The sequence below is a fragment of the Oreochromis niloticus genome, linkage group LG4 (genome assembly GCF_001858045.2).
Source record: "Oreochromis niloticus isolate F11D_XX linkage group LG4, O_niloticus_UMD_NMBU, whole genome shotgun sequence".
Classification (NCBI taxonomy): domain Eukaryota; kingdom Metazoa; phylum Chordata; class Actinopteri; order Cichliformes; family Cichlidae; genus Oreochromis; species Oreochromis niloticus.
Window position 1 is genome coordinate 23771396 of NC_031969.2, and position 25555 is coordinate 23796950.

Genomic DNA, 25555 nt, shown 5'->3' on the forward strand with positions numbered 1-25555 from the left:
TCTACTTTATAATAACAACGGTAGCATGTTTTGGCACGTAATTCTTCCCGTCAGAGTATGCTTCTACTTTATAATAACAACGGTAGCATGTTTTGGCACGTAATTCTTCCCGTCAGAGTATGCTTCTACTTTATAATAACAAAGGTAGCATGTTTTGGCACGTAATTCTTCCCGTCAGAGTATGCTTCTAGTTTATAATAACAACGGTAGCATGTTTTGGCACGTAATTCTTCCCGTCAGAGTATGCTTCTAGTTTATAATAACAACGGTAGCATGTTTTGGCACATAATTCTTCCCGTCAGAGTATGCTTCTACTTTATAATAACAAAGGTAGCATGTTTTGGCACGTAATTCTTCCCGTCAGAGTATGCTTCTACTTTATAATAACAAAGGTAGCATGTTTTGGCACTTGTTTGTAGAAGCAGTCTGCATGCCAAGGTGCTTAAGTTATACAGCTGTCACCATTGAAGTGATTGGAACACTTGACTATATAAACTTTGACAATGAACTCACTCCATTATAGTTACAGTATATATTTACTGAATATATTTACAGATATATATATATATATATATATTTGATATTTACAGATCCAACAGAACACAGGGAGAAAGAAGTGGAAAAGAAACAGTATTCATAACAAATTATGCACATTTGTCGCACAAGTACTTGACCAGGCTGCTCTTTGTACTTTACTGTGACTGACAGCATATATTTACAGATATATACAGATATATGTATTTGATATTTACAGATCCAACAGAACACAGGGAGAAAGAAGTGGAAAAGAAACAGTATTCATAACAAATTATGCACATTTTTTTTTACACAAGTACTTGACCAGGCTGCTCTTTGTACTTTACTGTGACTGACAGCATATATTTACAGATATATACAGATATATATATTTGATATTTACAGATCCAACAGAACACAGGGAGAAAGAAGTGGAAAAGAAACAGTATTCATAACAATTATGCACATTTGTCGCACAAGTACTTGACCAGGCTGCTCTCATATTGAGCACATCCAAAATGTGCCCATCTGAGACAAAAGTCACACTGCACCTGAAGAGGGAGAAGGGGGGTGGGGGGTGGGGGGGTGTAAGTGTGTTAACCAACATTACGAATTTCATGAGAAAATAATTACTACAGTGGCTTGCAAAAGTATTCGGCCCCTTGAACTTTTCCACATTTTGTCAGATTGCATTCACAAACATGAATCAATTTTATTGGAATTCCACGTGAAAGAACAACGTCTCTACCTGGTAGAGGCATACCCTAAAGGTCTGGCAGCTGTAATTGCAGATAAAGGTGGTTCTACAAAGTATTGACTCAGGGGGCTGAATAATTACGCACACCCCACTTTTCAGTTATTCATTTGTAAAAATTGTTTGGAATCATGTACGACTGTCGTTCCACTCCTCACGTATACACCACTTTGTATTGGTCTTTCACGTGGAATTACAATTAAATTGATTCGTGTTTGTGGCTGTAATATGACAAAATGTGGAAAAGTTCAAGGGGGCCGAATAATGTTGCAAGCAACTGTATATTGCATTTGTGGTTTATTTGTTTTACCATTTCAATCATACTGGACTCAGGATCGGCTTCCAGCATGGAACAAACCACACAGTAGTCATCAGCATTACCTAGAAACACACCGGCGTTCAACATAACAGTTTTTAAACAAAACTGAAAGTGCTATTCCAATACAAAAGCACATGACTCAACTTACTTTGATGTTCTAGCAGTTCGCAAGCAATTTCTGTGCGTTGCAGCCCAATGGCTTCTGGAGTGGACAGCACCCTAGTAACCTCTCCACTCATAAGGTAGTGTTCGGCAAACTGTAAAATATGTTACAGTAATTGCAATTGATTAACTTAATTCTAGTTAAATACAATAAATACAATTAAATACAATGGCTTATTAAATACCTTCAACACTAAAACTCCACAACTGCTGGAGTCCATCTGCTTGTTGTGTGGCAGAGTCTCCATTTTCCACACTAGGTTGTCAAACCTACAACCTAAAATAAAAATGGTATTTAGTAGAATATGTGTAGTACACTAATTTAAGTAAACATAATCAGTTGTAAGCATTTTCAAAATAAGAATATGCTGCTAAAAAGAACAATGTACCACAAGGATCCAGTGTGCACCGAAGTTCAGTGGGCACAACCAAATGTCCTCAGCCGGAAACAACATCTGTGGAATATTTTTAAGTTTATAAAGGTTTAGATTCATTTACATAACATGCACTATATGACCTATATAACATCTACATTACCTTGGTGACACATTTAAACTTCCCAGAAAACAGAGAGGTTGCAACAACGCAAGACAACTGATACACGGGTTCCTGAAAAATGCAAGAGGTTTTTTTAAAAGATTACATAATTGTATAAAATGCTTTTGTGAAATAACTGGCATACGTTCTTACTTGCCTTTTGTTTCCTAATGAGGCAGTGCAGGTATCCATCAATGACCTGTTTGGATTAAAAGAAGATTATTTTTACAGACCACCACTAGGACCAAAAATGATTACTTCACTTACCTCATCAGAAAGCCACCCACTGTCCTCCAGTGTGCGAAAAGAAGAGTCATACAATTTGTATGGCCCAACGACTGCCTCCACACGCCCGGTGTCTTTTGCAGCCCAAAGCCACTTCACTAAAAAACAAAATATGATAAGTTTCTTTAGTAATAACAGTTGCCATTTGAAAATCACGGTCAATGGCCAACGGGCCACAAACAGACAAGGTCCAACAGGCCAACAAAATAACCATGCCAGAGGGGAGAAATTAGCCAAAATTGGACCAACAGGTCAAAATTAGCAAGAGGGGAGAAAAAAAAATTCTATCCATTCGACTAGCCAAACTGGCAACAATTGACCAACCGGTCAGAATGAGATTTTTAGCTATGCCACCTTTTTCTTGCGTGCTGGGTTTCTGGGGGGTCACTGGTACAAGCTCTTCTGGTGCTTGGACTGATTTTACCTGAGCTATTTTTGGTGCAAACTGTATGACAGAGGGTCTGTTATTTTGCAGCGCTTCAGGATGATGCTGAGGACTGCAAGGCTGCATCTCAGAAGATGGGCTACTCTCAACAGGTTCAGTTGGAGTTGAGACTTGGACAGGGTGGCTTGTTCTATAAGGTTTAATGTGGTCAATACTGTATAGACTTTTTAAAGTATTTCCCTCAGCGTTTTTCGGTCCAACACATTTTCCACTGATGTCATCAATTGTGTAGGGACCTGAAAAATCTGGTTCAAGTCTTCCTCCTTTTCGCCCACGTTTCCTCATATTTAGAAGCAGAATTTGATCCCCTACATTGTACACAACATTTTTGTACTTTTTCAGGACCTGCTTGGCGTATGCAACCTTTTGCTTGTCTTGTGACTTCGCAATGTTTTCTTGCGCAGTTTCTTTAACTGCATGTTGTGCTTCACTTTCAGACTGTACATAGTCACTGTACCTTTTGTCGTCTGGCAGAATGATGTTGGAAATCTAAAATTTTGTAGATATTAGCAATTAAAACAAGATGATATCATATTCATAAAGACATTACTGGGTTTTTTACTTAAATGGTTTCAATTCTTAGTTCTAACATAGAAAGAATTTGACAAACACTCACCGGCACTTGAGCAGGCACTTCTGATGGAAATACTGCCTCTCTTCCATACATCAGAAAAAAAGGTGAGTATTTTGTTGTGGTGTGTACTTTTGACCGCAGTGAAAACAGGGTGGGATCTAGATACAGATCCCAGTTATTCTGCTGGTCATTCACCAGTTTTCGGAGGGCTCTAAATGCAGGCATCGAAATATGTAAAGACAGTAATGAAAGTTTAATTAGAAGTAAAGAAATTAATAAATTATTAAGTAACAATTAAGTTTGAATAACATAAGTAATGTTATTAAAAACTGATAGATAAAAATTATGCATACCTTTTTATGTTGTCATTGGTCTTTTCATCTCATTGGCTACCTCAGATGCAGATTTCGTTTTTAATGGGAAAGCTTCAACCCATTTTGAAAAGTAGTCAGTTGCAGTAAGTATATACTGGAAGCCGCTTGACGTTTTAGGAAGAGGTCCAGTAAGATCTATACCAATAAGTTCCCACACTTCAGACACCTATCAAGGACAAATTAATAATTTGAATAACAATTTGTATAATGTACACATTAACATCGATGGTTAAAATTAGTTGGCAAACACTCCTGCCTTCATGAATATGAGCTAGAAGCATAGTTTGATGGGTAAAAGGGGCATAATATTTACCTGAATACACTGCAACGGTTGCACAGCAGTCAGTGGTTTCCCAACTTTTTGACACTGGTCACATTCCAGAATCTTTAAGGTAAAAATATTTATGGAGTTCACGTAAATGTTCAACATTCTCATTTATAAAAAAAAAACACAAAAAAAACCAAACCATCATTAATGATATATTCTCTAACGAACAAACAATTTAGCAGCAAAACTTTGTGTGTGTCTTCAAATCTCTGCCAGGCCTACAGGTTATTACTGTAATATCACTAATTAATCATATTTATTTATATTTTGCAAGCGTACAGTTTCTCTTTTAACTGATATAAAAAAAAATTCTTATTTTAAACGGCATTTAACAACAATGCAAACAGTTAATACATACCCATGTTTTAATGTCAACTATCATACCAAACCAGTAAAATCTGGAACACACTGCATTTAGCGTTTTGTGTGTGCCAGTGTGTCCTCCAATTGGAGATGAATGAAACTCATGAAATAGCTTCCTGGCATCATCCATGGTTTTTACTACTCTTCTGGTTCCAACAAAGAGTTCTCCATCTGCAGTAGAACAATATATATTTATAAATTAATTTAACCACATATATGAGTTGTTAGTATTAACAATAAATTACTGACCCTTTTGTTGGAATTTTGAGGCATATCTTCTGAGGTTTTGCCTCTGAGCCTTGTCATATCCTGAAGGGTTGGAGCCCGCAGAAATAAACGCGTAAATCTCTTCCCACTTCTTCTCCATATCTACGAATGTAAGTAAACATTTTCTTCTGAGCTTCAATATGTGCAGTTAACAATGCAAATAATTTAACTTATTAAATAACGACATTACCGAAACAGCCTTAAAACACCGAAGCTGCGGATTCAGAAGTGTTGTGCAAATACAACGTGTCCAGTAACTTGACAGCAGACTTCACCGAAGCTGCAAATTCGACAGTTTTGTGCAGAAAGCAGATAGCGACTTTAATATTGACAAACAATCACAAAGGCTTAAAAAACTCAAGTATCAACGTCAATAAAAAGTACTAATACTTACTGCTTACCTATTTTCCTGCAAATATGACAACGGGGTAGCATTAAATCACAGCCGGATGCGCTTTGCTTCACTTTATGCGTTGTGCGCATGCGCGCACATGCTCAGGAACAACGGGTAGGACGGTTTGCGGGGTAGGAGAAATTCCCAGAACACCTGATTTAAAATAGCATGACAAACATATCATACCTGTTAAAGCCAAACAGTATCATCAACGTAGCCCGAAGAACATTTGCTAATAAGATGAAGTTAGCTAAGTCAGCTGTCTCATCGTAGCAAAAAAAAAAGAAAAAAAAGCACCACCTACCGTTCTTTATGCAACTTCAAATGTCGGACAAAGTTGGAAGTTGTTCCATCTCCGTTTGTGATTCTCTTCTTGCATGTTTTGCATATTGCATTTCGTTTTTTGTTGACTACTTCGTAGTTTATGTACCCGAAAGAAATTACTCTTGGGAGCATTTTTGGCTCGAGCGTTTTTGTTCTTGTTTTTTTCAAATCTGGTTAATTTGATTGGCTGTGCTACAGCCCACGCTCACATACATACGGAGTGTGGTAAGAATGAATGAATGAATAAAGTGAATTAATGGTCCGCACTTTTTATATAATATGTATGTTAAATTTTAGATTTGGGTAAAATATCAAGTCTTTTCAAGTAAACAGGTTCAAGTCCAATTCAAGTCCCAAGTCACTGGTGTAAAAGTCCAAGTCAAGTCACAAGTCTTACAACCTTTTTTCAAGTCAAGTCTAAAGTCATAAAATTAATGACTCGAGTCTGACTCGAGTCCAAGTCATGTGACTCGAGTCCACACCTCTGGAAAACAGTGTCAAGGAGAGCACTTATTATCTCGGGCAGAGGTTTAGGAGAAAAAAGGAGACTTCCAAATTTGCCTTCCAAAAAGAATAATTACCATAAACAACTACTGCAATTCAAACATTTAGCTGCTATAAATTGTGATACACCAAGTCTTTATTGCAGTTTGGTGTTCTTCAGCTTAGTATGTTCAACCTGCAACAACTGTCGTTGAAAAAAACTGAGCTGTGTGTCCTTAGTTATCGACATAAAAGGACACATTCACAGTGCGAGACACATAATAAAAAAAGGCTTGTCCATGAATTGAACCCTGCTGTGCTCTAAGTTAAAGCTGAAAATCTGTTGAGATGAAAAATGCCTGCTTTTCTACATAATAATAATCACTGAATCTCTCAACACTTTGAGTGAACACAGCATAACTCAAGGATAACTGCCTCATTATAGATAAAAATAAATAAATAAATACAGGTATGTGTGCACAAGACTGGCATAGAGGTTATAATCATACTGTTGTTGTACCTCTCAATAAAACTGCAGCAGGGTGCCTGGATGTGTATGCATGTGGTGACGCTCCCTTTGATATCTAAAATAAGAAAGCTGTGAGGAAGAAGTCTGAATAAAATATTCTCACCATCAGAGGAGAGAGTGGAACAACAAACGGCAGTGTACAAAGAGGCAGGACACAGAAACTGATTGGGGTCACGCAGCCCCTGTCAGGATGTGAGACCGTAAACTTTATCACTTCCACTGCGGAATCCAATAAAGTGTATTGTAAAAATTGATTCTCAGCTATGGATTAAAAATTAAATACGACCGCAGGCTTTTATTTGCACACTCTATTTTTTACATTCATTGTGCTGCTTTCGATGAAATTTATCTCAGTTGGGATTCTGACAAGTGTAATCTAATGTCAGGTTAATGGGATGCAGTGGGAGCAGCGACAAGCTCAGCCAATCTATAAAAGATCATTTTCAATTGTTTTTAACTTTAATTAATTATGTGATAGTCTAGCATAAAGCGGCATTGATCCCAGAAAAGGGAATCAGGGTTTTGACATGGTTCATTTGTCATTATAAGAGTATAATTCCACCCTGCAGGACTCACGCCTGTTGCAATTCCTTCATTTTTCAAAAGCAATTCTGTAATCCATATTTCTACCAATGAAACACTAACTGTGTTATAACAGTTTACACAGTGTTTTCTCACATAAGCCACCCTGGCACTCTCTTGCCTGTGTTTAGCACCAGACATGATAGAGCTATCTTACATCGCTGTAACAGAAGAGCAGAATCCAAATGCTTTTCACTACGGCACCTGGCACGGCGCTGGCTCGAAAAAGTGTAGAGTTGCAGTTGCGCGCTCATGCCGTGTGCCATTGAGTGTCATTTTCTTTCACCTCTCCAAGAACTCCCCCCCCCTTCAAAAAACACTTGATGCATATGCCCACCCCCACTGCCACTCAAGTGTGAGGTGGATTGGAACAAGTTGGGTGCAGATGGAAAACGAGCAGGACGCCACTGAGAAGGGTGGCAGTCATGAGGGTGATGGAGAAAGACGGAGAGAAAGGCAGTAGGGAGCCAAAATGAGGCAGTAGGGAGAGGGCCATGATGAGTTTATGACTCATATTATTGACTGGCAACCATGCTGAGCTGATTGTGTTAATCACTTTCCTTGGGAGCAGAGGAGACCAGGGACTTCACTTGGTGTCTTTATTATTTTAAAGCCCAGCAGCTGGCTTGTGCATTAGGGATTTACTGATTGTTCATTTGAAGAGTGAATGTGTGCATTTGCATGTTTATCTATATACACTCAATTATAGCAATAACTGGCAAATCTGAAAAATGAGAACCGACTGTTTGGGTGTAATATAGATAAAATCGAACACTGTGCAGCAGAGACAGATGTCTACTTTTGTGGGGACAAGTACTGATGGATGTTAATGCCTGGCATAAAGCATCATTCTGCTGACAGAGAGGAAAAGAAAGTAAAGCAAAATAACTTTGATTATGAAAGCTGCCACTGCTGGATGACAATGAAGGAAAGAAAAAGATTATATAGGTAGAACTTCATATTTTATTTCCTGAATAAGAATTCCTCTTCTCAATGACATCTAGATTTTATCTTCTTCTATGTCTTCTGTCTTTCTCCGTGTACAGCTCGACCTCTCCTCCTCTTCTTAACCTGTCCATCCTCGGTAGTGTTGCAATTTCTCAGCCGTGTTGGCAGTTCACAGTGTAGTGGTCAGCTCTCTTCCATATCTCACAACTTGTGCCTGCCTCTGCCTGTTTGCCCCTTCTGCCTGCTGCTTATGAAAGTTATAATAGACTTCCCGTCATGCTCATAAAGTAGGGAGCTGTAGATTTATGATCTCATTTAACTCTGGCTTTACAGCAGCAAGCTCCAGGGTTGGTTTAATGAAACGCCAGAGGAAGTCCATCCTGCAAATCAGCAGTGATACCACCAGCTCAAATGTCTAATTGGATAATACCTCTAAACTTTGCTAATCATTAACAAAACCAAGCACTCTTAGTTTCTTTGTGCTACAGAGAATCACTCAGATAATGGTTCAACTTAGTAAGTTTTTTTGGGGAATCAGATCTGATTTCTCTGCAACAGGAAACAGTTTAGAAGCATCTCTTCTTCACCTCTCTCAGCAGAGATTCCCCTAAAGTTGTCAATCAGCATTGTAACTGGGTACCGTTTAAACCAAGCTAGAGGAAATTAGAGCCACTTCTCACTTCTCCTTTTCTGCCTATGAAAGTAAGCAGTTCCTCCTTTAATCAGTTTTCCCTTGGGAGGATGGGAGTTTGTGGTTTGAAGATATGCTTACAGCTGATGGTGATGGGATGTCATGCATCCAGGCTATCTGATATGAGGTCATGGAAATGGAGGAGACTCTGAGTTGGCACAAAGTGGGAAATCCAGAAATATTAACGAATAATTTTCATTTTAGTGAGCAAACCCAATTGATTTTTAATTTCTCCAGCCCTTTGTGGTTTGCTGTTGTTTTCATTGCTGCTGTCTTCTCCATTAATGGGCTTTTACATGGCAACCATGTGACAGCTTCAAACTTGTCCATTACATATTTTTATTTCATCCCATACATCTAATGGATAAATTTCTGGGACAGGGAGCTAAACGCCTCCCCTCTGCTGAAACCATCTGTGTCTGGGAGAAAAGGATTATCCTTTAAACCTGAGGTACTCCAGCTAGCCGCACTGATAGCACGGTGACAGCTCAGGTTATGTTATCGTCACTACTCAAGTGCAGCACACTAATACACGAGCAGCACACAGTATGCAAACATTACTCACACTCGATTTTACTCTGCATATCTGGAACATAATTATGGATAAAGGAAGATATTGAGAAATTAGCTTTTTCATTACTAATGAGATGTTTGCTAGACTACATAGTTTTGACTGTCTTAAATGAACCAATGTCAATGACCCATTCTCTAGAGATGCCTTAATCGTATCACATTAATACCTTCCAAAACATATTTAAGTTTATGACACTATGTTCAATGTGAGAGATCACTAGCTCTGATATATAGATCCGTCTGGGCACAAAGCATATAGGGACAATGCACATTTGCATTTAAGAATTACCTTTTCTCTCCTGCTCCCTGAACTGCCACTGTGATGAGAACGGTGAAGTTAGTGCTGAACGGATAGGTGGGTGGTAATGAAACTGGAAGTGATTCAAATAAGCTCTTAATTTCAGCTCAGCATTTATGAAACTTTAATGAACAGAAGAGAAGATTGGTTGCTGTGAAAACTCTCTGGCTTGGAAAAGCACAGGAAGAGCACAGCGTGATATTAAACATGTTGGAAAATGAAGAAAGTATGATAATAGGTCTGACATGGCTCTGATATTAAAAGAAGCTACTTTCAGCTGCTCCTTTATTCGCAAGGGGTCGCCACAGCAAGTAGCTCCACATGTTTTATTTGGCAAAGTTTTTACAGCAGATGCCCTTTCTGACAAAACCCAACGTGCCTCTGATTTTATTTTGCTGAATTTCTACTGCCCGCTACGTAAGATTTCATTTGGGAAAGAAAAAAAAAAGTTGGTGCGACACCAACTGTGGCTCCCTTTGAAGCTGATAGCAATATGAAAAATTAATGCACACTTCTGCATCCATTGGCAAAAATCTAGCTAAGCCCAAAGTGAATATCTCGTGCATAAGCGGACAAGCCCTACGTGTATGGATATGCAGTTATTTTACCGAAGACTGCAGACACCTTAAGAATTAGCAGCTTAAGTAGATTTTGCAGTTTCTATCTAGAAAACCTCCACCTGTTAACACTGCAGGGTGCCAGTTTTAATGAAAGTGCTTGTAACCAGCTGTGACTTCACATTCTAGTATTTTACACACGTTCACAGTATTATATCAGCCATTACATAGACTCTATAGTTCTGCAGTAAGCATGCATTACAGCTGCAGGAATTTCCAAACATAGCATCTTGAGGGTGTGGATCAGATGCGTAGTTGCATTTCAGTGTCATCCCACAATGCGTGTATTATTACACAAGAATTTATGTAAGTACTGTATGTTGAAGCATACTCATACTGATATACATAGACATTACGACAGAAAGACTTTTAGCACAGATGACCGCTCTCACACACAAGCATAGTCACAGACTTCAGCACATACAGAAACCTGACAGCGAGTGAGACGTGAGCAGGGAAGTAGATGCTGAAAAAGAAGCCCCCCCAACAAAGACACCCACACCCACACACATACACACAAACTCCCTCATGCCAAGGCAATGGCAGAATGAAACAGACCATCAGACAAAGCTGAAAGGTTCTGCTGTGGCGACTGGCTCTTTTGTCTTAACTCTGGCTTTGGCTATTGTGCCCCTGTATCACCATATTATAGACTTTTGATGGTCGATTGCCTCGGAGAAGGAAGACTAATGATAAGAAAGGCACTGAGTGACAGAAAAAAGTGCAAGTCACTGCGGGGACTGGAAAATATGCAGCAATACTGATAATACTGTAAAGATATTTTAACCAGTGTGCCAATACGTTCCACGGTGAGTCTTTCACATGGAAAGTAGAAATTCAGTCATCCTGAAATATAGCTAATATATCTATTTAATACTATATGAACAGAATATTTCTCCTTACTTAGCTTAATTAAATTTAGATGCAGTCATATAAAAAATTCATGAGTCTATTTAATATGCATTGAATATAATGGAAAAGAGAAAATGTGATAAGAATTACGCGTAGAACTTCATTGTTGCTATTGGCACAGGATATTTAAGTCCCTCACATAGCTATAGTCTGTTTGCCATCCCTCGATTTAAAGTAAGTCAGATTTAAGATGCGCTCTTTCTGCAACTGCGAGGGAAGAAGAAGGCAGAGAAAGAGGGAGCGGAAAGAGTGGAGAGGGGGTGGAGTGCCAAGGGATTGGCAGGAATGACAAGATGTGACAGTGAGCACATTGGCTCGCAGGGTGGTTGCTACTTTACACTCCAATCACACAGTCCCCCTGTCCCCCAAGACATTTTAATCTGATCCCCCGACCCAAGGAGACGAGATCACAGCATAACACTGCTCAGAGGAAAGCGGGAGAGAGGCACAGAGCTGAGACATAACTTTTTATTTCTAGACTTTTCCGACCTCTTATATGAATGGGTCTTTAATTGCATCTCCAAAAAGGCTCTTTCTTCTCTTATTACAGCTTGCGTCATATGCTGGCTGTGCTAGATGCAATGTGAATGAGCAAATCAGAACAGAAAAACCTTTGCGTAAACTGTGTAATGCATACATGTGTGATTGCAAGAGCACAGCGCTGCTTTTGATTGGATTAGACAGAGAGAGACATCCATCCTTTTAGCCTCTCCCCTCCTTCACTGGTAAGGGGCTGCATTATCGATCGTGAACAGCTCCATTTCCTTTCTGTGTCCAAACTTATTAGATGCTCTGCTTTTATACAGCCTGTTCTGATACCTTTTTCTTCCTCTTTCTTTGAAATCCCCATTTTCCTCCAATTTATCTTTGTCTTTCTTCATCCTCCACAAAATTCTTGCTCTGTCTTTGTCATGTCACTGTGTTCTCCATCCCTTTGTGTATTTTCCACCAGTGTGTCTTGTCTTATCTTAATCTACACCCATTTCAGCTTTCACCCTCTCCATTATCTTCTAGATGACTCTTCTATCCTCTATCTCTCCCTGCTGGTGTCTTTTACCACTGTGACTACCAGCTCTGTCAGTCTCTGTGCTCACGCTCTTCATCTCCAGTTAAAACTGAAATTAGACTGCAAATGGTTTTGAATAGTTGGGGTGAGCAATTGTCATTAATTTTCTTGGGAGAGGATTCATTTCTGAAAGAGTCACAAAGAAAAAAGTAATGCAATAGAGAAATTATGACTTTGCAGCTAATTTATGGTGACAGAATAGGCTCAACCAATCATGATATGGGATGTATAAAAGAGTTTTTTTTTTCTTCAAAAGACTTTATGCAACACTTTTAAGTATTAGATAAATTTATTGGCTTAGACACGTTTTATAAGGGTGGAACACTTTTCAGATTACCATTGATGCGTGCTGGCAGAATAAAATATCTTGTCTGCCCTCATGCATTTTGAAAAGCCAATTTGGTGGTAGCACAGATAAACAGCTGCAGACAGAAACAACCATATTTTATTTTTTATTTTATGCCTCTAAGATATATGTGTCTCTGTATTTCTGCAGGCTCTATACCCAAGACCAGAGGAGGGCTGGGAGATCTACAGTTCAGCGCAGGACGCAGATGGGAAGTGTATCTGTACCGTCGTTGCACCAGCCCAGAACATGTGTAACCGCGACCCACGCAGCAGGCAGCTTCGCCAGCTCATGGAGAAGGTGACAGCTGTCAATAACACACCCACACTGGGACACGAGTATTACCCACACAGACATGCAAGCACAAACTGCCACACTGGGCTCGTGTCTGACGCCGTCTGTCACATAAAGGCTGCTGAAGTGAACGGTTTTCCTTTACGCCGCAGTTGATCAGTTGTGCATATGAACACGATACCAGTCAGAAGACTGTTGTTGAGCAGCTGAGTACCTGAAAGTTAATGAATCATGAATTGCTAATGAAAAATATCCAAAAACCTACCCATGTAATTGAATTCACTGAACCTTAGCCTTACAATGTTTCTTTTATAAATATAAATTAATGAGATGAAAATTAATAAAATTAACTGTTAACAAGTCAGTGAAGATTACAAGTACTTTAGGTGGAGACATGTAAATGAAATACTGTGCTACCAAATCTGGCTTGATTAGGACATTTCATTAGAGCTCTTGTGCTTGCTTGTGATATTGATAACATTTAATGACGTAGTGTGTACTATGCATGATGTTTTCAACAGGCAGAGAATAAATCTAGGTATTATTTAGATGCAGTAAAGCATTACTGACTGACACGTAGAGCGTGCTAATACCTAGTGCACAAACACAAACACGCAACTAAGGTCAGACAGCAGGTAGGTTCATAAATGATCCGCAGAGGCTTGTTAAATATCCAGATCTACAGGCAGCACACCTGTCTCTTTTTATTTATTTAATTCATTTAATTTGTATTCATGTCTGTTTAAACAGTAGAAACCAGAGAAATGACGTTAAACACCTTTCAAGTACTTGATGGGCTATGGCATCTTCGGTCTGCTCTCCAGTTCATTCATAATACAGTTGATTTTTTTCTTGGACAATCAAAACCAGTGAGAAGGTGAAAGAGAGGCTGGCTTCACCGAGTAACTGAAAGCCTAGGAGCAAAGAAGCAGAATGGAGGAAAGGAAAGACAGGAGGGGTTGACATTGATGTGGTCTTGTGAGGAGAGGTGGTGGTAAATTGAGATGCTGAATAAGCTCCGAGGCCTTGATGGATCAATGAGACACCTGAATTCACATATTGCATTCATTCTCATTGAAGTTTCCCTTTTCCCCTGACAGTCTCTGTCTGCTCCTGTTTAAAGCACATGTTCACACTAACAAAATCCACACTCATCCACACTTTAAACGAAGCATATTCCAACAGAAAAGGAAGAGCCTGGAACATAAAGAGACAAACTCTGTAAAACTGGTGAGAGAAGTTCACCTACACATTTGTGCGATGCAAAGTATATATTCCTTTATAGTCTCCATATTTGCTCTTACAGTGTGTGTGTATGTATGTGTGTGTAAAGAATAGTTTTTTATATATATATTAAAAGACTGCAAGTTCAGTTTTATAATAATGCACTATAAAAATGCACTAGTCTGTTTGCATGTTGATGTTTTTTTTCTCATTTCTGGTAAATAATTCTTTGGGAACTGACAGGTATTCAGTTTATTTTCATTCTGAACCTTTGGGAAAAATAACCTGGTAAAATGTATATGAAAAGTGCATATTATAAAATACTATTTGTATTTGGAAAACTTTAGATTAATTCTGAATCCAAAGCAAGTGCATGTTCCGGCATGTAGAGGGCTGCTTGATTTTGGTGACACCCATTTAACGAAAGTGAAGTCATTTTCGACACATTATTTTTGGCGTTGTACTTTGCATACAGTTCTTGAGCACTCGTCTCACAGCCAGTTGCACCGGTGTTGTTAATCCAGGTTGGAGGATGACACATTTTTATTAAAATCAGCTTGTAGTTTCTTATATTTTTTTTTCTTCAATAGCATGCCATTGTACAAATTATAATTAGCATTTCCAACATAGATCCCAGTGTGGTTTCTTTCAGTGGTTTCCCTTTTGACCTTTTATTTTCTGATTGTTTCCAAATATGTCCTGGAGTTCAGTATAACCAAGGTGTCAGCTTTTTTCCCCACTGGCCTCTTTTCCCCATCTTACCTTCCTCCTGCCCTGCATACAAGTACAAACGCCCCCTTGTTGCTGACTGGCTGGAGTAGTGTTGCATGGATTGATCAAGTCAGTTTGTTTATTACCCGTCTCCAGATCTAATTTCCACTGAAATTTTATATTTCTATTTTTCACTGTTGTAACAAAGCAGACTGCATTGATTAACAGTAAGTGATTAATTAAATTAAAATAAATAAATAAATGGCTTACAGTACTTTGCCATTTTTTTTCCTTAGTGATTCAAGTGAGTCATACAATCCTATATAAATGCAGTCCTCTGAAAAACTATAGAAATGAAGAGGGTAAGTAGCAGACAATGTGGCCACCTCTATAACGGCAGAGGTAGTTTCCTGGTCAGGTGTGTGTTAACCAGTGCCATGGAGAAAAGACAAAGGAATGATCTCAAAGAAGCAAATATTGCTGGGAATGGCTGTAAGGCTCTTTCTAAACTATTTAAAGTCCATTATTCTACAATGAGAAAGATTATGCATGAGTGGAAAAGATAGTTGCCAATCTTCCCTCGAGTGGATGTCACAACAAATTCACCCAATGTGATGTTCAGTGAAATGGCAAAAAAACCCGAGAGCTACATTTCAGACTCTACAGGCATCAGTTAGCATGTTAAATATTAACGTTCATGTAAGGCCACCTGTCTGACAGCTAAACCTTGGCCAAAATGTGTCCATGCAACAAGACACACCCAGCAGCAAATCTACAACAGAACAACTAAAAACTGAAAGAATCGGTGTGTTGCAGTGGTCAAGTCAAAGTCCAGACACCAACCTGGTGGGTGAACTGCTCAAATGGAATTATGCAACATTCTAAAAAGAAAAAAAAGAGTGGACTAAATTTCTTCTATAATGATGTGAGAGACTGATAGCCATACAGAAAGGGATTACTGCAGCTTATTGCTGCTGCATTACAATCACATTTTATAACAGTTTTTAACTAAGATAAGCCATAATAACTGTCTTTGTGACGCCTTTAATGTTATTTGTTGATAGGTTGTTATACACCTGTAAATTTTAACTGAACTATTTCCATTGGTTAATTGCATTACATGTGATCTTTTGAAACTAAATGCAATTTATTATATAAAATAAGGATTTAGAAACTACAATAATAGTCAACACCTCGCACACAGTATCAACTGAGCTTTGCAAGCTCTGGAAATATTACTATTATGCTATATTGCATACAGTGTGGATGTTTATGCTACTGCGTCTGTGCCCTCAGCATGCACACTACTTGTAAGACACTAGTTATTAGAACCAAACACTCCCATCTACTACTGCCCACAGCACAGCTTAATGAGGATACCTGGGGTCAATGCTGTTTCAGCTGGACACAAGACGTTAGTTAAAAGACTACGTGTATTCTCTGTGTATAAGCACATTATAGTTCCATGCCCACCAAGCATCCTCATTTGAACTCAGAGCATGCGGGTGAAATGTTTGATTGGACCAGATCCACAAAATCTCTCCCTGACAAAGAAAGCCAAGGATACAATAACAATGTCAAAACAGCCCCTCTGTTCAAAGAATTTAAAGTAGCCTTGTGCAAAATCTCTATTCAGCTTTCTGTAAAGCCAGACAAAATGCCATTTAATGCAGAGCTGACCCGAAGAACACTGTGCAAGAGTGCTCACAACAGACTTTTAAACACCTCATGTACTCTTTTAACCTCTCTATGTAACTGTGTTGAGGTAAAAAAAAAAGTGAGGAATACACATAAAGACAGTTTTTAGGATTTGGTACAGAATGAGTCATCGCGCTGGACAAGAAGCAGATACACCTGTGACTGAATAATCTGAGCTGGTGAGGGTAGAGAGAATCTTATGTGACCAAAGGTAAGCATGAAATGCCACAACTCGGAGGACTGAGTGGTCCCAGCTGTCATCTGCCCTGGAGGGTGGTGACACTGCATTTGTTTAGAGTCCATCCTGCTGGAACATTTTACCCTTCCACATTCTTCCATCTAATGCACATGTAGTGCTGTAAAGCCACTTTTAATTAGTGAAGGGATATATTTTCTGACCAAATATAACCAGGACGGTTCATGAAGCATGTGAGGAATGAACTGGTTGTAGAAAACAAGGGACACAAAGTAATTGAGTGGGTTGTCAGAGAGTAGGCAAGCAAAGCATTTGGTGCAAAGCAGACTTTGTGCCAAACGCTGACCTTTAAGAGCTTGGTCTGTTTTTTGTTTATGTTAGGAGTGATATGAATAAATATATTTTGCTTGCTTGGAGTTTTGATTGCGCATGTCATTGTGGGTGGGCGTCTGTTGCTGTGGGTAGTTGTACATATGTACCCATACGCCTCCGGTAAACACGACAGCCCAGTAATATTTATCAATGTTCAAGTGATTTCTGGCCAGTTCAGTGCATCGTGCAGGAGATGAGGGGGTGCATGAATCAGTAGGTTGGTTATGCAGAAACAGAGTGGGCTGTCAAAAGTGAATAAGCTGAGTACTTAGTAAAAATTAAACATAGTGCAAAACTGAGTGTTCAATAAACGCCTACTTAACAGCATGTTCGCTCCTCCACGAGATTCGTTTGGTAACATTTCATAGGCATCCATTACCTTTTGTACGCTGTCATGATCATGAGCTTACTATCCTTATTTTCATAGCTGTAGCATTTTTATATGAGTGAAACTTGTTGACTTTCATTGCATGTTGAAAGTCATGTATAGCTGCGTTGTTTTTTTTATTACCTCAACAGATTTTAAAGGACTGTGCTGCTTTTTTAACCTCCTCATGCTTTATATGTGCTGCCAATTTTCTTTTTTTTAATTAATATGTATATATTTTTTTAAATTGACAGTAAAAATATATATATATATCTTTCTTCTGACCTGTAGTGTTTTTTTATGTGTGATTTGCACACCTTCAGCTGTAGAAATGCCTGCCTTCCCTTGAAAATAAATAAAAGAAATGGAAAAGACCTTGTGGTGCTCAAATTGCCAAAACACACATTTAAAAATTTTTAGCTGCACATTAAATGTATTAAACTCCACAAATCACGTAGTTAGCAGTTATAGACTAAATCCTCCCACTGTATCACTTCTTTTGAAAAATGACACATTTTTAATGTAATTTTGCCTCTGCACACCATTGCCATGGATTATAAACCAGATAGTGAAAATGTGATTAAAGTACAGACATTCAGCTTTAATTTTCATTAGTTTTATTAGATTAACTGTACACAGTCCCCCATTTTCAGAGGCTCAACTGAAAAGCTACATTCCTTCCCTTGAGATGCCCCACTAGGCATTTACTGCAGCCACCTTCATTAGCCATTTCTTTATGTGTCTTTCTGTAATCAGACTTGTCTTCAGTAACTGAAAAGCAAGCTCTGTTGGGTTGATTTCAGGTGAATAATATTTGGGTCTTGCATTAGGAAGTGCTATCTGACAATTTTGCACCATTTGGTTTTGAATCTGAGCTGAGCTCATAGCCCTTTAAATTTTGCAATACATCCTACTACTTTTATCAGCAGTCACATCATCAATAAACACGAGCTGCCTGGTTCCACTGGTCAGCACATATACCCATGTCACAACATTGCCTCCACCATGTTTGACAGACGGTAGGTAGATTTTGTTTTTCTTTGCAGAGCTTTGCAGGCTCTTTGAAGTGTTTTCTGATAAAGCCAAGTTGAGCCTTCCCGTTTTTGTGTGTACCAAATTGGTTTGTAACGTTTTTCAAACCCTCTGTATTTCCTATCATGAAGGCATTTCTTAATTGTAGACTGTGACAATGATGCAGCTACCTCTTCAAGAATGTTCTTAACTTTGATAGATTGTGAAGTTGCATTTCTTAACCATAGAAAAATTATTGTCATCACTGTTGAATATTCCTGTCATCATAATTATTTAAACTGAGAGTTGTATGCCTAATTCTATAATTCAATGTGATAGTGTACATTTTAAAGCCCATTCTTTAGTTCAGTAATTGTTACAGCTTATGAACGAAACAGCACAGATTATGTGGTTTCAACCAACTTCTCTAACTTCATATTTAAGTTCAAAAATAGGGCCACCTCCACATTCTTCTTTGGCTGTAACATTTAACTTGGAATATGAATGAAATGGGAGCAAGAAGTTTTTTTTTTTTAGTACCTGCACATGAGTACTACAAAAAAGATGCCTGCAGACAAGTAAAGGACAAGTTTATTGACATTTCACATTCACGACTGAGGCCACAAAGTTTTCATTTCACCCCACCTGTGTATCTGGAAAACCCATGCAAACCCCAAACTATGAAGGCAGGATTACAACCCAGAGGCAGGAATTGGGAGAAAAGACCAAGACTCAGTTCGAACAAGAGAAAATACAAACAGAGACAGCTGTTTTGTTTGTTTGTTTTTTTCTTGGCTGACTCATTTACTGCAATTTAAACTAAATAATGAACAACTGTAAAAATGAAACTTACAATAAATGATCTGTGACTGAGGTGTAAAATGAGAAAAAAAATCCTAACCCCTCCTCTAAGATAACCCGCGGTCATTAGTGTCATTGTGGGTTTGTTTTTGTGGCGCAGGTTCAGAACATCAGCCAGTCAATGGAGGTGCTGGACCTAAGGACATACAGGGATCTACAGTATGTCAGAAACACAGAGAGTCTAATGAAAGTGGTAGATGGAAAGCTGAAGGTGGCCTCTGAAAATCCCCGCAGCCTCAATCCAAAGGGCTTTCAGGTAATTGGCTCTGTGTCTCCTCATGTACAGTGTGTGCATTGGTGTTTATATGTGTGTATATTATTGTCAAGTGAATGCAGACACTGTTGATTTGGCACTGCTCGCCAAACTTATGCATTGCAATCTCTTTTGCTCTTCACAGACAATAAAATTTTGTATGACTCGCGATGCACTGCAGCATAAACATAGGTACACAAATTCATATCCAGTCTTATATGAGTTCTTTAGTCATGCACAGAGAAATCCAAGTAAATCGCACGCTCATGAGTGATTAAATTCTTGGACCTAGAAAAAGAATGGGGTTTTTTTGGGGGGGGGGGTTGCATTTGTCTCTTTGTATCCATTTGCTCTCTATCTTCAGTGAGCTTACTACTTGATATACTTAACATTCTGCTGTCTGCCTTTAGATAACAGGCACATACATTCACATTTATCTCTACCTTATCTGTCTACAAGCTAGGGCTTAGCTGCCATTATTAGTAAGCCTTTTTGTCTTCCTGTCAGCAGGCTGTCTTACTGGGGCTTTTTCACATTTCTCACACTCTTACAGATATTAGATGGACCATAAAATAGTTTGATTAAAAGATGGCTTGATAAATGCTAAGTGTGCTTTACCGCTGGGTCCATACTGCAGCACAAGGACAAGCACGAATGGCTGTGTTTTGCTTTCAGTGTGTTTTATGAAAGCCATTCCAAAGAAGGTAATGAAGATGTTTATAAAATTAACCAATTCATCAGCACTGCCTGAGATGACTAAAATATGCACAATGAAATGAGTTATATCTTCTGATCTATCTTAATTCAACAAAGAGGGGAAAAAGCTGGATTTGTCCAGACCAGGTTGGCTGATGAATGCGTGCAGCTTAAAGTTGCCGATGGCAGAGTGCGGGAGATTAACGAGAGTGAATTTTCTCTTCTTGAAAAAGTGAAAATGAGATTTATGATGTGGCGCCACGGGGCTGAGAGCTGCTCCATCACCAGATTTACGATAAACCTTAACAAGGAGGAAACAGCCCCTCCTGTGGCGGCCACACTTTATTGATACGCCCATTTCTCTCTTGAGCCCACTGCTTTCCACGTAGGCAGCCAGGTTCTCCTGCAGCTTCCTGTACTCCTACCTAAGGACATGTTGTTCTTTTAACTTCTAAACACACGATGAGTCACAGTCCAAGTTTACAACTAGCTCTGCAGCAAGTAGGTGAAGTTTCATCACCCAAAACAGATCACAGGCATTTGGACAATTTGAATAGTGTTTCTCATATAGGTGGCTTTCCAATCCAAAACATTTTCAAAAGGAAGTAAAAATGTATTTACAGACAGTAAAAGTGCTACAACTGAAACAAGCACATTGAACAACAAAATATTTGCTTTTTAAACAGATAAAATATTCCTTTTGTCCTTGAAAGAAGATAAAAGGACATCTAATTTCAGGGTATTGACATAAAATATTAAGAATAGACATTGTAAATCTCATTAAAAATCAAAAGTCTATAGTTTTGAACAGATAAACCAGAACCTTTATCTTTATGAACCACAAACACCAAGGGAAGATTGCACTCACTGTCACAGGGCAGTTGCATCCCCTATCTTGACTATTCTCTAAGGGTGTAATCCTCTTCCCCCTTTTCTGTGATAACTATCACAGGAGTTAAAAGACAAGGTGACCCAGCTGCTCCCCCTGTTGCCAGTGCTGGAACAATACAAGACTGATGCCAAGATGATCCTGCGTCTTCGGGAGGAAGTAAGGAATCTGTCCTTGGTGCTTATGGCTATCCAAGAGGAGATGGGGGCCTACGATTACGAGGAGCTGCGACAGAGAGTCCTGCTACTTGAAACCAGACTCCACTCCTGCATGCAGAAACTTGGTATATATGGAAATGATTGTGGGTGTTTGTATGTGGTCATTGTTACCCAATTAAAAATTCATTACCATATATCATTGCAGCATTTAATCAATTTGACAACAGTTGCGCAGAACAGAATTAATGATTACACTAGGATCATCGCTGGTCAAAACTCTGTAGCATGTTGTTAACATTTCCACTTTGCTCTGAACTCAAATTATCTGCATAAATTGAGAAAAACTGGCCTAGAAAAATTGAATGAATAATAGATTGCATTTGTGTGTAATGTGTTAGCTTAAACTGATGATTTTACAAAAATCCCACACATATAAACTGATGAGTTAACAAAAAAGACTGCAGTTACAGTTTAGCCCTTAGCTAATTTGCGTTTTATTATTGTTTTACATTTGAAAATGAACCAAGAGAGAGAATTATGAAAAAAATAATGCTCACTTTTTAAGTACTGGGTAAAAACCAGGACAGTAAAACAACAATGGAAATATAAAAATGATGCCACAAAGTGAACCAGTTTGTGTGTATTACAGATTTCAAAAAGCAAAGACAAGATTGCATTGTGGAGAATGACAAATGAAAACAAGACAACAGAAGACGACTGCACAAAATATTTATCGACACATTTATCTAAGATAACGGCACAAATAGTACATTTCCTTGGTGTACAAAAATTTAAACCTCTATAGTGAAAACAACTGGCTCTGAACCAATCCAAATGAAATGCCATATTTCAGAAGAATTATAAAAGAAAAATAGTGTGATCTGATAGAGAAAACACTTGAGTGCATGTGCGTCTGTGTGTCCTCTTAGGTATGTAGGCATACATGCTTTCTTAATTCTTCTGCCTCTTTGACCTCCAGGCTGCGGGAAGCTCACTGGCGTCAGTAATCCCATCACAGTACGTGCATCAGGGTCAAGGTTCGGCTCCTGGATGACAGATACCATGATACCCAGTTCCGACAACAGAGTGAGTTTCTCAGCTGCTACATTTGACCAATACAGGAACACAGGATCATTATTATTATTATTATTAGGACAACCAAGCAGAGAGGATAACCACAGTCAACCTTCTCAGTGAGGGAAAAAAAAGAAGAAAATGTGTGTCACAGCAGTGCCACTATATGGCACTTCAGTGACTGATGCACTGTTTTTCGTGAGAATGACTTCTCATGAGCTTTCAAGGGGGGGAGACAGTGAGAAAAATGGGAATCCAAAGCTGTGCCACTGATGGATAGCGTATCTTTCCCTCCTCCCTGTCTTCCTCTGTCACTACAACTCCAGCTGATTAATCACTTCATCATCAGTGGAGAAATGAATGAGTTGTTTGGGCAAAAGTTTTCTAAATCACTTGGGTAATTACCAGGAGTGTGCTCTGGACCCAAATGATATAGTAATGGGTTCAGCTGATCAGACATGTCATGCAGTTTTGTATGGTCAGGCACATGGCAAGAAGCAGCAGGAAAGAGACAAGGGAAGAATAATATAGAAGATTAAGGGTGGGCTATGGTGATTGAGATGAAATGATGGTGCTGGAAAAGTGGAAGACTGCATTATTAGCAATGTGAAGAAGAGAAGGGAAACTGATGAAGTTTAAGAGGAGAGATGAGCTTGGCCTTTTTCTTTCCTGCAATGAATCATAACAGCCTAAATAGATGTTGTGGACAGAAAAGGTCAATTTTTGTGACTGAATGTTCTGATCTTTGTCTTTAATCACCTGGCTCAATCACCTCAATCTCTCCAAGTATTAATAGGCAGATACATCAGCAATGCCACATTAACATCCACAGCAATAATCATAATCATTCTGGGGAAATTTCATTGTTGCTCATAAGCCAAAGGCAAAGGAGGAAAAAAATCTGAATACGCAAGAGCTTTGCCTTACTCAATTCCTGTCTCCTGCTCTATTCTAGACACCTAAATTAGCAGGCATAGGAGAAACAACGCTTAATGCTCTATAATCTCCCCTCCTACATAATTCAGCCGCTGTGTCTCTTCACCATCAGCTCCTCCCATACCCTTCCTTTCTCCTCTGTGCATTTGGAAATACTTACTCTACAATGGAGAAGGAGGCAAAAGTGGGACAAGAAAGAAAAATTGCAGTAACAGAATCAGAAAAAGCAGCAGATCCTAGCAAAGCTTTCCTTCAAATGTTCAAGAGAAAAATAACCATCTAAGCCAACTGCAGTTTAATTGAATCAATTAAAAGCTGAACTGTGCCTCAGTGAGAGCACTGAGGGAATGAGATGGGAAATGCAGCCAGAGAGGGGCCATGTCAGTGGAGAGATCCGCTGAGAGTGCTTGAGGAAAAAGATAGAGTTGCTAAATGGATTGATTTTCTGTAAATGTGGACTGGAAAGGGCAGGGAGCACAAGCAGTGGTTGACTGCAAAGCTCAGGCAACATCTTCACTCCCACATGCCTGGCAGATCAGTAGCTCTGCACACACATCCATGCATGCACAACTCAGAGAATCGATATACACACACTCAAACATGCACACTAAACATACACGCTAAACATTCTTATTTTAGGCCATTGCAGCAAGTGATAATGAACTGTGACTTACAATTTCTTACAGAAAGGTCAAGTTTAACACAACAATATTTTTCTCCAGTAATCTCGAGACCTTCTCATTGACTTATTTTTCTGACCTTTTTTTCCTATGTTATTAACTTTTCTTTTTTCTACAGGTGTGGTCCATGGATGGTTACTTCAAGGGACGTCGGGTCCTGGAATATCGCACAATGAATGATTTCATGAAGGGCCAGAACTTTGTGCAGCACTTGCTGCCACACCCTTGGGCTGGCACCGGTCATGTGGTCTACAATGGTTCACTGTACTACAACAAGTACCAGAGCAACATTATCATCAAGTACCACTTCCGTTCTCGAAGTGTGCTGGTGCAGCGCAGTTTGAGTGGGGCCGGCTATAACAACACTTTTCCCTACTCCTGGGGTGGCTCCTCTGACATCGACCTGATGGCGGACGAGAATGGCCTATGGGCTGTTTACACCACCATCCCTAATGCTGGAAACATTGTCATCAGCCGCCTGGAGCCTCAGAGTCTGGAGGTGCTGCAGACTTGGGACACAGGCTTTCCTAAGCGCAGTGCTGGAGAGTCTTTTATGATCTGCGGCACACTATATGTCACCAACTCCCACCTGGCTGGTGCCAAGATCTATTTTGCTTATTACACCAACACATCAAGTTATGAGTACACAGACATCCCCTTCCACAATCAATACTCCCATATTTCCATGATGGACTATAACCCCAGGGAGAGGGTCCTTTATACCTGGAACAACGGACACCAGGTGCTGTACAATGTCACACTCTTCCAGGTTATTAAGACTTCTGGGGACTGAGGACCCTCAGACTGACTCATTTAAATAATGCTGTGATTATTGTTCTGGGGCGTCAGGGGTGGGGGGCACACACTATGGGAGGTGTGGGTTGGGGGCTTTAATGTATGGGTATAGGCTTGGATTTTTTTTTAAAGAATTTCAAACTTCATAGAGTGCTATTACTCACATTCTCAAAAAACCATCCGACAGTAAGGTCGGCAAAGATACAAAGACTGAGCGCTTCTCTCTCTTTTTTTCTTTCTGTGATGAGTAAGCATGGTTCTTTTTATTTGTGATGATAAATAAATATCCTCTTTACCATTTATGCTTTTGTATTTCATTGTCACTTTGATTTCAAAAACCTTAAATGAATTTTTGGAAGAGGTGAAAAATCTGTCTGAAAACATGGTTTCAAACTTGAGAGGCTCAAATAAGAGTAACATTTCCTTTGTCTGTGTTGTTAATGTTCCTGTTATTTCCCTGAAACCTAGCTCAGACAGATACAAAGCACAAAAGATGCATTTAGAATATTGAAGCTATTTTCCTAGCCTGAAATCCTTAAACGCACAAAATATGCCAAATGATACCATTTCAAAACAATTAAAATAATGCAATAATTAGATCTATTCTATTCTGCCAAATCATAAGATGATGAAAGGACAGCATGAGAATACTG

General features: G+C 39.1%; 2 protein-coding genes across 6 annotated transcripts in view; one reads left to right on the forward strand and one right to left on the reverse strand.

The window, feature by feature from the left end:
• olfm2a (olfactomedin 2a) overlaps window positions 1–25204 on the forward strand; it is a 49514-nt gene extending 24310 nt beyond the window's left edge. For both annotated transcript variants that reach the window (XM_005468726.4, XM_003442089.5), the window contains exons 2-6: window positions 12838–12987; window positions 19522–19677; window positions 21323–21542; window positions 22397–22503; window positions 24226–25204. In XM_005468726.4, the coding sequence (XP_005468783.1) occupies window positions 12838–12987; window positions 19522–19677; window positions 21323–21542; window positions 22397–22503; window positions 24226–24900 (1308 nt within the window). In that variant the 3' untranslated portion in view covers window positions 24901–25204. The remainder of the gene's footprint in view (window positions 1–12837; window positions 12988–19521; window positions 19678–21322; window positions 21543–22396; window positions 22504–24225) is intronic.
• LOC109201911 (uncharacterized) lies at window positions 2057–5468 on the reverse strand. Of its 4 annotated transcripts, none has more exons than XM_019357824.2 (12): window positions 5326–5468; window positions 5134–5204; window positions 4907–5026; window positions 4653–4828; window positions 4280–4351; window positions 3946–4132; window positions 3635–3803; window positions 2928–3507; window positions 2556–2671; window positions 2446–2487; window positions 2289–2360; window positions 2057–2206 (listed from the first exon to the last, which is right to left on the reverse strand). In XM_019357824.2, exons 7-12 carry the CDS (start codon window positions 3683–3685, stop codon window positions 2123–2125), a joined length of 945 nt encoding a protein of 314 aa, XP_019213369.1. In that variant the 5' UTR covers window positions 3686–3803; window positions 3946–4132; window positions 4280–4351; window positions 4653–4828; window positions 4907–5026; window positions 5134–5204; window positions 5326–5468; the 3' UTR covers window positions 2057–2122. The 4 variants fall into 4 exon arrangements, 3 of the variants coding, with proteins under 3 accessions (XP_019213369.1, XP_019213367.1, XP_019213368.1); XM_019357822.2 differs by having other exon boundaries at window positions 5115–5204; XM_019357823.2 differs by having other exon boundaries at window positions 5115–5204; window positions 5319–5466.
• Window positions 25205–25555: the final 351 nt, after the last annotated feature.